The 16,754-nt window shown below is 41.6% G+C and overlaps 2 protein-coding genes across 8 annotated transcripts in view; one reads left to right on the top strand and one right to left on the bottom strand.

Moving 5' to 3' along the window:
• LOC147010830 (integrin alpha-X-like) overlaps positions 1-7,878 on the top strand; it is a 217,548-nt gene extending 209,670 nt beyond the window's left edge. The window contains exons 30-31 of the mRNA XM_085859953.1: positions 4,636-4,746; positions 4,840-7,878. Coding sequence (XP_085716079.1) covers positions 4,636-4,746; positions 4,840-4,872 — 144 coding nt within the window. The 3' untranslated portion in view covers positions 4,873-7,878. The remainder of the gene's footprint in view (positions 1-4,635; positions 4,747-4,839) is intronic.
• A 1,364-nt stretch (positions 7,879-9,242) lies between these two features.
• LOC147010829 (aldehyde dehydrogenase, dimeric NADP-preferring-like) overlaps positions 9,243-16,754 on the bottom strand; it is a 52,888-nt gene continuing 45,376 nt past the window's right edge. For 6 of the 7 annotated variants that reach the window (XM_085859963.1, XM_085859966.1, XM_085859967.1 and 3 more), the window contains 7 exons: positions 15,303-15,511; positions 13,907-14,024; positions 13,423-13,567; positions 12,413-12,579; positions 12,084-12,183; positions 10,343-10,578; positions 9,243-10,169 (listed from right to left, as the gene is read on the bottom strand). In XM_085859963.1, the coding sequence (XP_085716089.1) occupies positions 10,152-10,169; positions 10,343-10,578; positions 12,084-12,183; positions 12,413-12,579; positions 13,423-13,567; positions 13,907-14,024; positions 15,303-15,511 (993 nt within the window). In that variant the 3' untranslated portion in view covers positions 9,243-10,151. Of the gene's footprint in view, positions 10,170-10,315; positions 10,579-12,083; positions 12,184-12,412; positions 12,580-13,422; positions 13,568-13,906; positions 14,025-15,302; positions 15,512-16,754 lie in introns of those variants that run through there. The other variant, XM_085859964.1, reaches the window with a different exon arrangement.

The following is a 16,754-nucleotide window of genomic DNA, read 5'->3' as shown; positions in this document are numbered from 1 at the left end:
CTCCAAGTAAGTGCATAATAAATTGATGTTCCTAAACTGGGAATGCATACTTAACGTAAAATAGATGTCATTGTGCTCAACAGATTGATAAGCATTGTATACAATTAGATGTGCCACTGCATGGGAATGCAAGAAACAAGAGGAACCAAATAAATTCTTGGTATCATTTTATTCAGCTATTTTTCAAACAAGTGATTGTTTTCTTTGTTTTTCTCTTTGTGCTATCAATTTTATTGAGTTTGTACATACAGTGGCCTGCAAAATTATTCACCCCTTACCAATAATGGCACATTTATATGAATTACGAATGATGTAGAAACAATTTTTCCAAATGAACTTTTTTATTCATAACTAAAGAGATCAAACAAAACACTGTTATAGTTGAAGGAGGTTACATGTCAGGAATGAGTACCTGCAAACACACAAGTAAAAATCAAACCTCACTGGTTGTGAAAGTATTCAACCCCTTAGGTCAGAACTTGGTGGAAGAACCTTTTGCAGCAATGACTGCTACGAGTCTTTTGGAAAGATCTCGTAAGTCCCGTCTCGGTGACAACTCAAGCGGTCTTCTCCAGATATAAATCGCCCGCGAGGGATGAATGAACGTCACAGCCTTCCATTCCGATCGGGGGAACCCCCTTTTCTAATTTCCTCCGTCCTTCTTCTTATAAACGCACGGTCTCCTGCCTGGCGGACATCTGATCACAGGAACGCGCTTGCAAGCTTTTGAACCCGGCCAACTTCTACAAAAACAGCTCATAATAAAAATTATCATCGGACTAATTCACATAATCGTGGTCATGATGCGTTATTGCGTTTGCATTGCATCCCATCGGGATGGAATGGGTTAATAAACGAATCATCATATCGGAATAACGCCTCAATTCCCCATAATGGCAGCATGCCTTTCTGATGACGAACAGAGGGAAACCTCCGTATGGGTCGTTACAAAAACACGGATTTCCATAAAATACGGAATAAATTTCACCCATGGAAGCCCTTGTTGAATTAATTGTTCCATTCATCCTATTTGCTTTATCCTAAGTTGCTATGCTGTATTTCCCTTCCAAATCAACAGTTTATTTGGTGGTGTTCAATGGATGAGGGAATTTGCAGGACTTTCTCTCATGGCTAGTTCTTTATATAATTTATTGTTTGGGTCTGCTACAGCTTTAAACATTTGAGAAAAAGTATTAAAAGTGTCAACAACACTTTGGAGGGATATTTTTGAAATTTATTTTCTCAGTGCTCACTTTGTTCTACTTACAAGTTCTTCAGTCAGTTTTGTTGTTTTATATCCAACGAGCAGATAACCCAGTTTCACCAGGCTGTTGTCAGTTAATTCGTTCCCAATAGAGCGTGGCATATTTATGGAGTTTGCTGGGAATGTCCTTTGCCAGCGTAATGGCAGGGACCCACAGATATTCCATGCAATATATAAGATGACTTCAACTTCTCAAACAACCCCCACCCCAAGTCCTCAACCTCGTCTTCAAGCTCCATCCCCAACCCAAGTCCTCAAACCCCCTCCCCAACTCTCTGTCCTCTCCTCCCCATTTCTTCTTCAAGTCTTCAACTCCACCCTCCTCAAACCTCAACTTGTTTTATATTCAATACATTGCACTTGTCTTTCACTGAATGCCATCACTTTTACTTCCTTTATTTTGTTGATAAACTCTACGTATGGTTTCTGCTGCTTTTCACCCTTTCATCATCCTCTTACTAATTGCTTCATTTCCCTCTCATCCATCTGCATCTACCTCCTCATCCCTATCTATACTCTGCCGCTGTCATCATTCATTCCACTTGTGCCACCTCTTCTGAGTTTACTGGCTGAACATTTGCTTCATCTGGGATGGGATTTGCACCACCTTCACTTTGATGCTATCGATGGGTTCCTGGTGTGGAGATTTGGCTGGAACCCATACTTATTACTATCTTTATACCAGTATGCTCCAGAGTCAGGGCCATCGGGGCCAAGTCGCTTTGAGCAGCTGCTCTCAGAGAAGCTCACGACATCCGCTCCTTATCAGGGGCTATGCATGCCATTTAGCCTCTCCTTCAGATACCGAAATTTGTTGAGGGCATTTCCTACTTAATGGCACATCCTTTGCACCTGTTGGTCAAATCCATCCCATGTGGAACTCTCTCCTGGTGGCCATTTACTTATTACTGCTTCAGACTTGTCCTTCCATTTTGTTGGATTATTGTTACTTTCATAGAATTTAAAGGATAAACCATAAAAACCCCAGGTTTGCATGTAATTACCTCCACCACCGAAATTGGACGGAGATTGTTTTCACCACTGTTTGTCTGTATATGAGCAACATATCTCAAAAAGTTATGGATGGATTCAGGCAAAATTTGGTGGACATATTGAGTTGGTGACGAGGACCAAATAAGATTTTGGTGAAGATCTGAATCCAGATACTATAATTTTAAGTGATTCTTCACCATTGAGAGATAGGGTCAAAAATGATATGTCTCATGACATCTAAAAATGTTATGGACGGATTTGGACAGGTTGAGTGTGTGTCAAGGACGAATTGATTCGATTTTGGTGACGATTTAGATCTGGATACAAGATTTTTTTTTAAACTTTACAGGTGATTCTTCAGAGAGATCAGACCAAAAACGATGAACTGTGTAGCATATCTAAAAATTGTTTTGGACGGATTTAGATGAAACGAGGTGGAAGTGTTGCTTTGATGACAAGAACAAGCCGATTGGATTTTGGTTCAGGTCCGGATCCAGATCTGGCCTTTCAGTGGATACAAAATGTAAACTGTTCAGCCTGACAGAAGTATGTGCACTCTGCCAAGTGCCGTTCTAGTTAATTATTTTTCATTTAAAACTTGGAACTCCCAGAAGCCTGTTGTACCAAAGCTGAGCAAGATGATCTGTACAGATTTCATCTCAGCCATTTCTTCTGAATTTGGGTTCAGATTTATCATGGATAACTTTGGAACAATTTTATTTGAATAAAAAGTCTAAATTCTTAAATTGTGATGCAAGATACTTTTAATACAGTGACACAATAGAAGTGTTCGTGAAAGCTAGTGTTGGTCCATTGAAATAGATTTTAAGGCTCAACAAGTCAAGCAAAATAAGATGAGTTGAAATATATTTTATCAATTGAAAGCTGCGAAGATCATGTCTAACATAGGAAGGGAACTCTTTTTTTTTCTTGTGGCACAGGCAAATGTTACAAAACAATACACAAACTATTGTACCGTATATAGTGCCTTTATAAAGTATTCACACCCCTTAACTTTTTCACATTTTGTTGTGTTACAGTCTGAATTTAAAATTGATTAAATGTAAATTTGTCACCGATCCACACAAAATACCCTATAATGACAAAGTGAAAACATGTTTTTAGAAATTTTTACAACTTGATTAAAAATGAAATTGAGAAATATCAAACTTGCATAAGTATTCAGCCCCCACCCCCACCCGAGTCAATACTTCGTAGAAGCACCTTTGGCAGTGATTACAGCTTCGGGTCTTCTTGGGTATGTCTGTATCAACGTCACACATCTGGATTTGGGGATTTTCTCCCATTCATCCTTGCAGATTTGATCAAACTGTCAAGTTGGATGGTGAGCGTCGGGGAACAGCAATCTTCAAGTCTTTCCACAGGTTCTCAATGGGATTTAAGTCTGGGCTTTGGACTTTGACTCACGGACTTTCACGTTCTTGTTATGAAGCCATTCCGGTGTTGCTTTGGCTGTATGCTTCAGGTCATTGTCCTGTTGGAACGTAAATCTTCACTGCAGTCCAAGGTCTTTTGCACTCTGAAGCAGGTTCTCCTCAAAGATTTGCCTGTATTTGACTCCATTCATTGTTCCCTCTATCCTAACATGTTTGAGTCCCTGCCATTGAAAAGCTGCTGCCACCACCAATGCTTCACGGTGAGGATTTCGTTTGATGGGTGATTAGCTGTGCTCAGTTTCCACCAGATGTAGCACTTTGCATTCAGGCCAAAGAGTTCAATTTTTGCCTCACCAGACACAATCTTTTGCCTCCTGCTCTCAATCTTTCACGTGCCTTTTTGCAAACTCCAGGCATGCCGTCATGTGCCTTTTTCTCAGGAGTGGCTTCCGTCTGGCCACTCTCCCACAAAGCCTACATTTGTGAAGTGCTGCAGAGACTGTTGGCCTTCCAGCAGGTTTGCTCATCTCGGCCAAGGAACTCTGTAGTTCTGTCAGAGTAGCCATGGGATTCTGGGCAACCTCCCTGACCAAGGTCCTTCTTGCCCTGTTGCTCAGTTTGGTCGAACGGCCAGCTCCAGGAAGAGTCGGGGTTGTTCCATATTTTTCCCATTTCCTCATGATTCCTCACTGTGTCATTAGCTTTGCACTCAGATAGGAACACTAAATCGACCAACCTACCAAATTAACAAAAAGGTGAAACTTCAGATTGTGTCTATTTGCATGTTGCAATAGACAACTAAATAACATTTGTTTTTTCATTATTACATGCTGTTGGTTGCATCACAAAATAATTATATTTGCATATTCTGCTTCACATAAAAAGGCCCAGACAAAACACTTTGTGGATACTTGTCATCCGGTCAATGTGGTGTCTTCTTCCATTGTAACAAATAATAAACTTGTCACGCATATTTTTCAGTTGTTCATTGTAGCAGAGACAGTGCAGGTTTCCAACTACATCCCCACCATCATCGCAGCTACGATTGGGGGACTGCTGTTACTCGCAGCGATTGCCTCAATTCTGTACCACGTACGTTGAGTTTGAACTAATGAAATGTGTTTGAATAGAGTAGCGCATTTCTCAATTGCAATTATGTTGAAATGTTTGTTACCCTCTTTCTAGGTTGGATTCTTCAAAAGGAAAAAGATGGAATAGCCAAACAGCAAGAAACAACTTTCAAGTTTTCTAATTTACAAGAAACAACTTTCATTGTTTTGGCGTTTTTTTTTTTAACTTTAAAGTGCAAATAGAAGCACATGTTCATTCACATAGCTATAAGTACTCTTGATTATGGGGGATTTTAATTTTCCAGGGATAGGTTGGGTCCAAGAACAAGGAAAGAGCACAGCAGGTGAGCATTTTGTACATTTACTTCAGCATTGCTTTTAAACTCAGTTTGTAGATACACCCACGAGGGAGAATGCAGTGTTGGACCTCATTTAGCGTTATGATCCCAATATAGTGGAGGAGATAGAGGTAGGGAAGCATTTCAGATCAAACGATTGTAACAGTCAGTCCAAGCATTCTGCTGAGGGTGTTCGATTTCAGGAAGGTAAACCTTGAGGGTATGAGGAGAGAGTTGGGTGATGTAGATTGGGAGAAGCTAACAATAGGACAATCATAATCAGAAAAATGGGAAAACTTCAAGGAGCAAATGTGTGGAATGCAGAGTAAGTACATTCCAATGAGGTGTAAAACAAGAAGCATAAAAAGTGGCCAGGGTGGTTGAGTACTGGAGTCAGATTTATATATTTTAATGCTTTTTTTTTTTTTCTTACCTAGCTGGTCTCTGTCATTTGTGTAACTTGCCTGTTTACGCATATACTGAAAACAGAAACTATAACGCATTAAGAAAAAGATCTAGGGGTGGTAATATGTACAGGAGTTAAGCAAGAAATATATTTCAGAGGTAGTATTAACTTTGTACAGGAATTTAGTAAGGCCTCACGTGGAATATTGCATGCAGTTTTGGTCAATGCATCTGAGCAAGGACAAAGCTGCCAGAGGGTTGTGTGACTAGATCATACCGTAGTGCCACTAGATTGATTCTGGGCCAAGCGAGTCTCAGCTATGAAGAGCAGCTGAAGGAGAAAACTTTATACGTTATAAAGGAAGCGATTGTTTGGGCATATTCAAAGATGTTTAAGACAATGAAGAGTACAGACAAAATAAGTGTAGAAGAGTTATTCAGCATAGACAGTGATAGGACAAGGGGCTATAGCCTGAGAGTAAAGAAGTGGGGAGTTAAGATGGTAGTAAGGCAGGGGTCTTTTACTCAGAGGGTAGTTAATGCATGGAATGGTCTCCCTGGAAAGGTAGTGGCAGCAGAAGCAGTAGATAAGTTTAAATTAGAATTAGGTACCTGGAAGTTTTGGAGATAGAGGGGTACGCACATACACACTGGCAGGACTGGTAGGTCGGTATGGATGGGTGATTGCATGTATGTGTAGCGATTGTGACATCTGGAAGAGTCTCAGCAAATCGTGAATGTGCTGTCGGTGTTTTTTCATCCTTCACCCTCCAACTGCCTTGATCCCACCCCTCCTCTTACAAATAAAGTTGTTGTTTGTTTGAATTGTGCATGTCTGTGTGCACGCACACATCCCTGTACCTATAACTGCTAAACTATTCGAGAAAATGAGTCGATAAATTGATAGATTTTCTGAACATGGTGTTGTAACACAGGCATTATTATGGGCCAAACGGGATCCTTTTTCATCAAGTTCCTTGTACCTCTTCAGCTTTTAGTGGTGGATGAATAAAAATATTTGCATTCAAACTGAAAATGATCATGTGAGAATTGTTTGCATTTGAAAACATTATTCAGATTACACCGATCGTACAAGAATCAGACGGGGAATGGAAAATAAAAACCTGGTGAAGAAGAGATTCGTAAAGGCGCTGTCACATCTTGACGTTTTAGTCAGCAATGGCAACGTATAAAAATGTATGTAAAACGTTGGCGTACGCATAACATATTAGTAACGGGCACAGAACGTTTCGTTGTGTTTAAGATAACTTATACCAACGAATGCTTAGCCTGTTGTCGGCGTTCACAACCTATGCCCAACGATAGTTTAACTTAGGCATAGCACGCTGCACGTATCGCTGACGAACTCGTGGCGTTCTGTTAAACCTGCCGCATACCGATTTAAATCATAACCGCCTGAAAATTGGAAGTGTCAACATCGCAGTCACCTTGACGATTTCGCCAGCATATGCCGACTTATGAAAAATGTGTCAAACTCTGGCACACGTCGAATACGGTATGGGTAAGTTTTGTGTATACGTTAGGAGCACGCTGAAAAACAATGAAGTACGCTGTCATATTCCGTGGTACGTCTAGTACGTCGTGAAATTTCAAGCATGCTGAAAATTTTATGACGCCCTCGACGTATGGCTCACAAGTTCCGCATACGCTGGCATAAGTTCTCGGCACGCTCCGCGATCGTTGACACAAGTTACTTGTAAGTTATTCATAAGTCAAAACACGTCGAGGTAATGTTTAGCATACCCGAAACTTAATTTTAACCTATGAGTAATGTATCTCAAACGCACATTGTCATATGTAGACGAATTTGATTGACGTCTTCCGGACGACCACAGAACTTACTGAACGTGTTTCTAACTTGCATCTACCGTATAATGGCGATTTGGCAGCGTTTAGGGGAATTGGTATATACAAATGGGCTTCGCAAGAGGAACCAGTCAGTGTTCCAGACTCCATGTTGAGTAGATGTCAATGTCAGTAGTATCAGTATTAGGTGAGCGTGTCAGTAGTAGTAGTAGTAGTAGTAGTAGGTAAGCGTGATGGGGAGGGTGTGGGTGATGATGGATCCTCCTTGCATCCACGAATAGGAGACTACTTTGCACCATTGTTCGATGTTCTTTTCGGCTATTTTTTTTTTTCTCATTCCCACGATGAACTATTTTTTTGTTTCAGTTTTTAAAGTATTCAAAACGACTTGGACAAATGCATAATGTACTAGTAATGAACACAGAACGCTTCGATAACTTATAGATAAGTTATACCAACGATTGATTAGCGCGTTTTAGGCGTCCACAACCTATGCCCAACGATAGTCTAACGTATGCATAGCGTGGCAGCGAATCATCGACGATTACGTGAGGTTTTCTATTCATAGGCTGCAACTTCACTTTTAATAAATGCCTGTCACTCGCCTATTGTTTTTGGACGCTCGTGCTCGGCAATTGAAATTGTTTCCATTGAACGAGTTAAATCGCTTCCACTCGACTATTGAAATTATTTACACTGAACGATTTAAATAAATGGCTGTCACTCGCCTATTGTTTTTGGACGCTGGTGCTCGGTAATCGAAATAGTTTTCATTGAATGAGTTAAATCGCTTCCACAGCACTGCAGTCACGGCACCAACAGCAGCAGGCTCAGTGCCATACTCATGCCAGGCTCAAGCGGATCCCTGTAGAAGGTGTACTGCTTGGTTATCCTTGGACCCACTCTGGCTAGCAGCTCGTCGAACATCGCTGGGGGCATTCGCAGGAAGTTGATGAAGGATGCATGGTCCTCATTCCGGAGTTCCACCATGAGCTGGTCATATATGCTGTAATGGCGTCGCCTCCCGATCCATGGTCTGATCCAGTTCCTTCTCCTCCGTTCACGTCTTCTTCTCCCAGCTCTATTGGCACGCAACTGATGCAGTGTCAACTCAATGAGGTCATGTTGATGTTCGAGGACAGGTAGGTATTGTCGTCTCAGCCTTGCCGTATCCTCCATCTCTCGGAATGACATGGACATGTACTCACCACGAAGTCTAAAAAAAAAAGACGGGGTCCTCCTGTGAAGCCCCTTTTTACATACCAATTCCCCTAATGCTGCCAAATCGCCATTATACGGTATCTGTAAGTTGGAAACTCGTTCAGTAAGTTCTGTGGTCGTCCTGAAGACGTCAAATACGTCTACATACGTATTTGTGCGTAGGACATGCTTCACAAATAATTCCCAAGCACGTTACTCTTATGTTATAAATAAGTCACGGGTACCCTAAACATTACTTTGACGCGTTTCGACAGATGAGGAACTTTCAAGTAACGTGTTGCGAAGTGTGAACAGCGTTCGTGTAGCGTGCTTACAAAACGTTACTCATAGGTTAGAAATAAGTTTCGGGTACGCTAAACATTACCTCGACGTGTTTCGTCTTACGAGTAACTTACAAGCAACGTGTGTCAACGATCGCATAACGTGCCTACAACGTATGGCCAGCGTAGCGGAACGTGTGAGTCATATGCCAGCATACGTCGTAAAATTTCAGGCATGCAAAAATTTGAGGACAACCCAAAAGTACAATGTTTAAAGCCAGCGTACTACGACGTATGGCAGTTTTTCAGCGTGCTCTTAACGTATACAAAACGTACCCATAACTTATTCGAGGTGCGCCAGTGTTAGACAAATTTTTCATAAATTGGCATACGCTGGCTAAATCGTCAAGGTGTGACAGTGGCTTTAGGGAGTAACAAGTGCAAAAAACCCACAAAATTGTGATTGCTGTTTTTAAAAATACTGTAATAAACAAACACGTTTTTTTCTCATGGGTTCGATTCCCATGATTGTTCACTCTCTCCAAACCCACACTTGGGAAGCATGGAAGCATACCAAACACCCCTCAGTATGATGCAAAAATGGATGAAATTAACAAGACGTTGAAAGAGGTACGCTAACTGCCGTGGGAAGCAAGGAGAAGCTGACATTTCAGATGCTAACCCTTCATCAGCACAAAAAGAGTAGTTCTATCGGCAAAAGGTTAAAACGCCCAAATCATCAGCTTGGACTTGCTTCCCACGGCAGTTAGCGTACCTCCATCGATGTTCCGTTGATTCCATTCAGTTCATCCCTCAAGCTTGAGTTGAGATAAGCCTTTATCCAGCTCACGCTGTGATGCCTCATCGTGGATCATGAAGAAGTGCCTCGAGCACATAATGGAATTTATTTTCCTTGGTGAACCTTCTACTCTCCCTCCCCCCATCAGGGCTGGTTTCCTTGATGAGAGAAGATGGAATTGAAATCCAGATTTCACAGTAACTTGATCGATGTTCCGTTAATTAGTTAATGCATGAAATGCTCCTTGTCTGCTCACAGGGTGAACCTGTGAGTGTACCAGGTGGATCTCATGTTTTATGACAGTACATTCAAGGTTGATAAAGTTTTTCATTTTGTATGATCGAAGACAATTATGTTTGCATTATTAAAAAAAAAAAAAACTCTTGCTCCCACAATCACACTCATGGTAATAATTTCAACAGACACTCAAAAGGGAAGAAGAAGTGGTGCCCCCTTCCCCCGAACCCCCACTGAAAAGGAAAATCACAAGGAATAATGATATTAACAAACACAATTTCAAGGTTATAATTAGGGTCTTCCTCAAGTAGTGCGAGAGTAAAATCACGAACAGAAGTGTTTAAGACAGAATGACGTGCTGAAAAATAAAAGGAAACAAAATGGAAGTTAATTTTGGCACTAAACACTTTCAACTAACTGCCAAACAAACAACAACAATGCACAGTTAATTTGGCCAAACATCACTCGCATAGTTAACCACGCTGCCAGTCTGCTCACTCGCCCCGACCTCACGTTATACTATAACTTCACCTTTAAGAGAAGAGCGCAGAGGATTCCCAGCACGAGGATAGACAACAGGAGCTTGATGGGAGGTTGTCGTCTCTTCTTGATCAACCATATCATCCACGATAACTTCTTGGTAGAGTAAGGTGGATAACGCAAAGAGTTCATGCCTTCCAGTGCCAGGTTCATCAGCAGGTATGCACGTCGGTGTGAGAAAGCATCAAAGGAAAACTTCCCGTGGTATGCACCTATCCCGCTGTTACCTGAGAATGGTGGGTGATGGAACAAAATGCACTCTGACACATTTAGATGGAAATACCACTTTCAAGCTTACATTAATAACCGTGTGTGTGTGTGTGTGTGTGTGTGTGTGTGTCCAGGCCATAACATTTTTTCATCAAACCTTTATGATGATATGAAGACTAATTAATAATAGGGTCAAACAGTCACAAAATGGTCAAATTTCATCTGGTCGACTTGAAATCTGAACAGAATTTGCATATCGGGTCACTATTGGTTCACCAATCAAAAGCTCGAAGGCCATTATTTTTGAGGTCCAAAGGTCAAGGTTGCTGTGACTGATTTTGTAAGTACAGCACCAGTCTGATCGTTTGTTACTTGGTGAAAAAAGTTTTTTTTACCATGTGTGTTGGTCTGTCCCAAGCAATCGTTCTGAAAAAAATTGTGTATGTAGGTGACCAGTCAAGGACAGAAATGCTTAATTTTGGTGAAGATCTGATTTTTAAAAAAGTGATTCTTCACCATTGAGAGATAGGGCTAAAACACAATATTGCAAGATATCTCAAAAAGTTGTGGACGGATTCAGATGAAACTTAATGGACAGGTTGGGTGTGTGAAAAGGAGAAAAATATTCGATTTGGTGGTGAAGATCCGGATACGAAAATTTTAAAAGTTATTCTTTATCGTTGAGAGATGGGGCCAAAAACGATATGAAGTTATTGATATATGACATCTCAAAAAGTTGTGGACGAGTTATGATAAAACTTGGTAGACGAGGTGGTTAGGTGACAAGAACAAGCCGATTCGATTTTGGCTCAGGTCCGGAATCAGATCCGACCTACTGTATCATTGGGATACAAAATGTAAACTGTTCACCTTGGTGGAGGTATATGCTCTACCGAGTGGCGTTCCGTTTTGCCAAGTGTCACTGAGTGATTTTTCATTTGTTTCTCTGTCTGTCTGTCCAGGCCACATCTTTTTTATTGTCCTCTGAGCTTATGTCATCAAATTTTCAACAAACCATTATTATGACAATATGTGGAAGACAAATTTATAAGTTTTACATTTTTTTATCTGTTGTTTTCATCAAGTTTCGTACAAAGCAGATGAGGACAGGCTTTCCCTTTTGACAAGCTTTCTCGTTATTTATCTTCTTCTTATAATTACGTCTGGTACCAGGTGTATAGAGAGCCCATGACTGGTTGAGAATGATTTCATAAATGAGCATCAACTCTGGACTCCAATGAAAATTGCAGCCCTCAACTAGGACATCAAGTTACAATTCAGCCAGGTAACTGGCACACAATGGCCTACTCTTTATTCTCTTTGAAAGCTACCACGGGATCTTAAACATGCTTCACGCCACCACCTTCTTCATTACGACTTAGACCTCAAACTACATTCAGAAAAAATTCACACTAAACATCTGGTATGCTAATTAACAAGGAAAGAATCATCCAAAGTTTATAAGAGCACAGATTTCTATTGTAACTGTGTCCCTTCAGTTTTGCAAGACAAGGGAACTCACCCACGCCTCCGAAGGGTAGCGTATCAATGGAGTAGTGCAAAATTACATCGTTAGCCATCATCCCACCACTCGAGGTCTCATTTTCAAAGCGCTTGATTATCTGTTGGTAGTACAGAACAGGTAAACATTAAGCCATTTACATATTATGTATGCAAAGGGAAATTAATGACTACCACATTTTTTTTTATTGATATTTAGATTTGGCAAACCAATATCCACTGCTAATTGTACTTAGTTAATCCGACACATCCGGACAACCCTTTAAGTGCCTCGTTTACAATCCATGTTCTCAATTCAAGATTTTAACTGTCATTGACAACACCAGACACCTTTTGGTCCTTGGAGAAGACGTAAATTGCTAGCGGCTTCTCCCGGTCGTTGATGAAATTTAGGGCCTGGTCTACACCTGGTAGGGTGAGCACAGGCAGGATTGGTCCAAAGATCTCCTCCTGCATCACAGGAGCTTCTGGATCCACGTTTGTCATCACTGTGGGGGCTGGGAATGGAAATGGATCTTTACATTCCATGTGCATTGGCAATGTTCATTCAATAAAATGCTTTGTTTGCAGACAGAATTATTTTGTTTGTATTCCACATGGGAGAATTTATTTTAGGGGTGGGAGGGTGGGCAGTAACGCCTTTATCATTCGTAGTATTAGACTGCCAATCAAAAGTTACCATGACAATAAGAGTCAACTACAATGTGTAGCCCAACACAGATCAACTCCTTCCTGACGATTAGTAAGCCATATGGGTTTCTACCAACGAGCCATTGGTGAAACAGTAATTTCCTTGGTCTCATTTAATTTCCAGAAGCTAAGAATCCAAATATTTTCGTATCTGAAATTCCTAACCTCTGTTAGACTAGTCCACCGTCCTCACCAATAATCTCAGAAGTTTCCTCAGTTTGGTGTTGGCTTAGCAATCTTGGGGTCCTGAGTTCAAGCCCCGTTGGGTCACTGAATTAATACACCAGGGGGTTGACTCAGCCTGTCATCCTTCCGAGGTCGGCGAAATGAGTACCAGAGTACTGGTATAGGGGCACAGCATCAGGGGCATAGTTGTGCCCCATCAAAATGATTGCTACCCGGCAGCCAAGCTGCCATACGCAAGAAGAAGAAGTTTTCTCACCTCAAGTATTCTCACAGCAAAGACCACTATGGTACCCAAAAACTAGCGAGACAAAATAAAGGGCTGAAGACAGTGTATTGGACAAAACAGACAAGCAAAATGTGTATAAATGAAGACGTGACGTGACGAGACTTCTTGCTCTTCCATGAACCTTGATATTTGAGAGAAAAAAAAAAACCCCCTCTCACTCCCCAAACCACTGCCTCACCGATGTAAAGGTCCTCCTCGTCAGTTTGTCCCCCGAAGGCCACAGTGCCTCCTCCCTCAAGCAACCCTTGTACTCTCTTAAAGTGGCGCGAGTTGATGATGCGCCCGTAGTCTGGAGACTTCTGTGGTTCTTCACCGTAGTATTCCTACGTGAAAGGTGCAGAAACGGGATGGGATATGTTTGGTCTCACTTCCTGTACACACATGTTAATGTTCCATTGTCTGTGTGGTGCTTGAAGGCCACCTTCTTTTTCTACTGTGCTACACCCCAATTGTGAAAGGTGGTCAAAATGCTTTGGGAATAATGTACCAAGGCAGGGAGGGGAGGTCAAAGCTTTCAAATATTTGTGTACGTCATAAATAGAAGGCTCCGACATACATTAAAGCAACTAAACAGGCTAATAGTGAGCCTTTGATATAGACAAGTCCTTCATGGTTATCAAATTAGTATCCCCCCAAAAAGAGAATTTTTCAGTCGTGCCCACCTGCAATGCAGCACGTAACTCTTTGACTACTTGCTCGCAGAGTGCCGGCTCACACAACAAATAGTCCGGAGCAATACACGTCTGCCCTGCATTGATAAATCGCCCCCATGCGATGCGCCTGTCCATTCACACAAGAGTAGGCAGATAAACCTTTGTAAAAGGATATAAACAAAACCCACAATATTGTCTCATCAATCACGGTTAATCATGTTTGAGTGACCAAACTGTTGGTTACCCAATGGCATTCAAACGCGCTTTATTTCCACAATTATCTGTAAAAGCAGGTGTAGAAAATAGGCTTTGTCATGAGCCTTACAGAAATAAAAAGTTTCATAACTGGTATTTTATATGGAGCACACAGGTTTGAGGCCTCTTATTGTACTTTGCTGATCTTACTCCCTCTGTCTCTCCCTTCATGTCATATGTATTCTTCCAACAACCTGCAACTTGTAAAACTCCCAAAATCCAGGCTTACAGTTTACCTCCACTCCTTGGTGCCTCTCTTGTCGCAGAACTGCATTACTCGCATTCCTCAGTTTGATCAATCACACTCTTCCATCCAGGGTTTCAAGAGTCCATTATGCGCCACCATCTCATATCATCCACCGTCCCTCCCTGCGACATCATAACCCTCCATGCACTTGTAGATTGCTGTGTTTCATTCCCTCTTCTCTGTCCTTCTGTTCATTCATCCCCTTCTTGCATTCACAGACTGTCTCACTGTCTTCTACCCTCTTGTAACCTCACTCTCCCATGAGCCAGGACTTTGTATCCAAAAAAATTAAGAAAAAAAAAAAAGCACAAGCATGAACAGAGCATTCCATATCGTTTTATACCTCTGTTTTAGAGTCTATCAAGTCTCATGATCAAGCTCAAAGTTTAGATAAAATTTCAAGGGAGAAAAGTAGAGCCATGCAAGGCCCTATGTGCAATGATTGAGGGTTTTGAGGCTAATCATGTATCGAAGCAGAATGATATTATCGAGTTTACACTGCGAGCAGGCTCCTCATGGTTCAGTTAATCCGGATTGACAAGAAGGTGTGTCAGCCTTGGTGGACTCGCTTTCTTGTCGACACAACACCACCAGAAACATTTTAGTTATCGAGCAATGTGCTTTTGAACGTACGGAATGGAATCTTTCTTCTGTGCTCAAAGCAGGTGTGTAGCTCTTGGAGGTGGTTTACTTTTACTGGGACACATCCTATACCACATGCTTGTGGGATAAAAACACAAACTGGTGCAAACCTTGTTTCGATCCCATACAAAGTGCTTGTGTGCACTCAGTTTCAGTTGATTCAGTTCATTTTTAGATCACATTAAGGATCACAGCTCGTTCATAATGAATGAGAGACAAATCAATCCATCCGATGGTCAACCTTTTGCAACCGAGCTTTACCGACATGCGATGTGAAGGTCACAATCATTGTGAATGTAGCAGGGACTCTTCCCACCCAGCTCGAGCGTGACCGGCGTCAAGTGCTTGGCAGCTGCAGTCATTATAGATCGCCCGACTGCAGAACCACCGGTGTAAAATATGTGGTCAAAGCGTTCGTGCAGGAGCTCCACCGCCACACAGGCCCCTCCGAACACCACAGGGTAAAGCTCCTAACATCGAATAGAGACAGGAAAAAGACACAAAACAGCCAAAGGAAAAGCATTCCAAGAGCTTCAGAAGATTTCCATTAGAAGATGCAGTTTTACAATAATAGGAAAGATGTGTGTGTGTCTGTGTCTCTGTGTCTCTGTGTCTCTGTGTCTCTGTGTCTCTGTGTCTCTGTGTCTCTGTGTCTCTGTGTCTCTGTGTCTCTGTGTCTCTGTGTCTCTGTGTCTCTGTGTCTCTGTGTCTCTGTGTCTCTGTGTCTTGTATGCACTCTAAAACCGCTGGAAATGTATTGGTTGTCCTTGGCGTGTGCCTTGGAAGGTTTCAGGCATTGAAAAATTAATACTCGTGGACGTTCGGGAGTGGGGTATTCAAATTGTCTCTGTAAATGTGTACCGTGTCGCCCCACTACTGGGAGCATATTACAAGTCGGCAACGGCGATGATGACTTGCAATTTTCCACTGTACATAGTGCAAGTGCTTTGCTGACCCCTGTCAAAGGGAGGGGGCTATTACGCTCCCACAGGGAGTGAGTATTTCTTGGAGATAAAATCATAACAGGGTACTGCAGAAATAAAAGATGTCCAAGGGTCATAAAGCTTTTATATGAGACGCAAAACAGATTAGTGGACATTAGACAAAGCAACAAAGTTTGTATATGGAATTCTATTGAAACTTGGATCCCAGAATCATGAACTGCAGTACGTGGTCACATGGGAACACAAATCAAACTAAAGTAACCATCTTCTTGGTACTAGTTGTGATGGAAGTGCCATAACCTTAAGATCATTTTGATGGTATATTGGCATTTTTATGGGGAAAAACGTCTGGTGGTGCTCATCTCTCCAGGCCAGGTTTCTGATTAGCCACAACCATCAGACCGGCATTAATAATGGTGATGCAACAACACTTTACCCAATGGACCACCGAGTCGCTTCCTCGATTGTGAGCAGTTTAAACTTCACAATTTGAAAGCATCAGCAAAACAACTTTTGCACCAGAGTTCTCATCAGTGATCGGGCCGAATCCGCGGTGGTGAACCAAATCGAGAATATCGGCGTCACAAGAGATTCCACTTGCGAGGAATATGATTTTTTTTTTCGATGCCAAGAGCTGCGGGACAGACAAATACCCAAGTACAGTATTTTTATCATCTCGTTTGGTGTGAGAATAAATGTTTTGATTGTCCTCTTTTCAAGGTAAAATTTAACTCAGAATAGCCAAACAAAATTGCTGACCATAAGGTGG

This window comes from Eptatretus burgeri, chromosome 16 (genome assembly GCF_056783735.1).
Source record: "Eptatretus burgeri isolate ZD-2024b chromosome 16, Ebu_testis_v1, whole genome shotgun sequence".
In the NCBI taxonomy this organism is placed as follows: Eukaryota; Metazoa; Chordata; class Myxini; order Myxiniformes; family Myxinidae; genus Eptatretus; species Eptatretus burgeri.
This window is presented reverse-complemented; position numbering and strand designations above follow the sequence as displayed.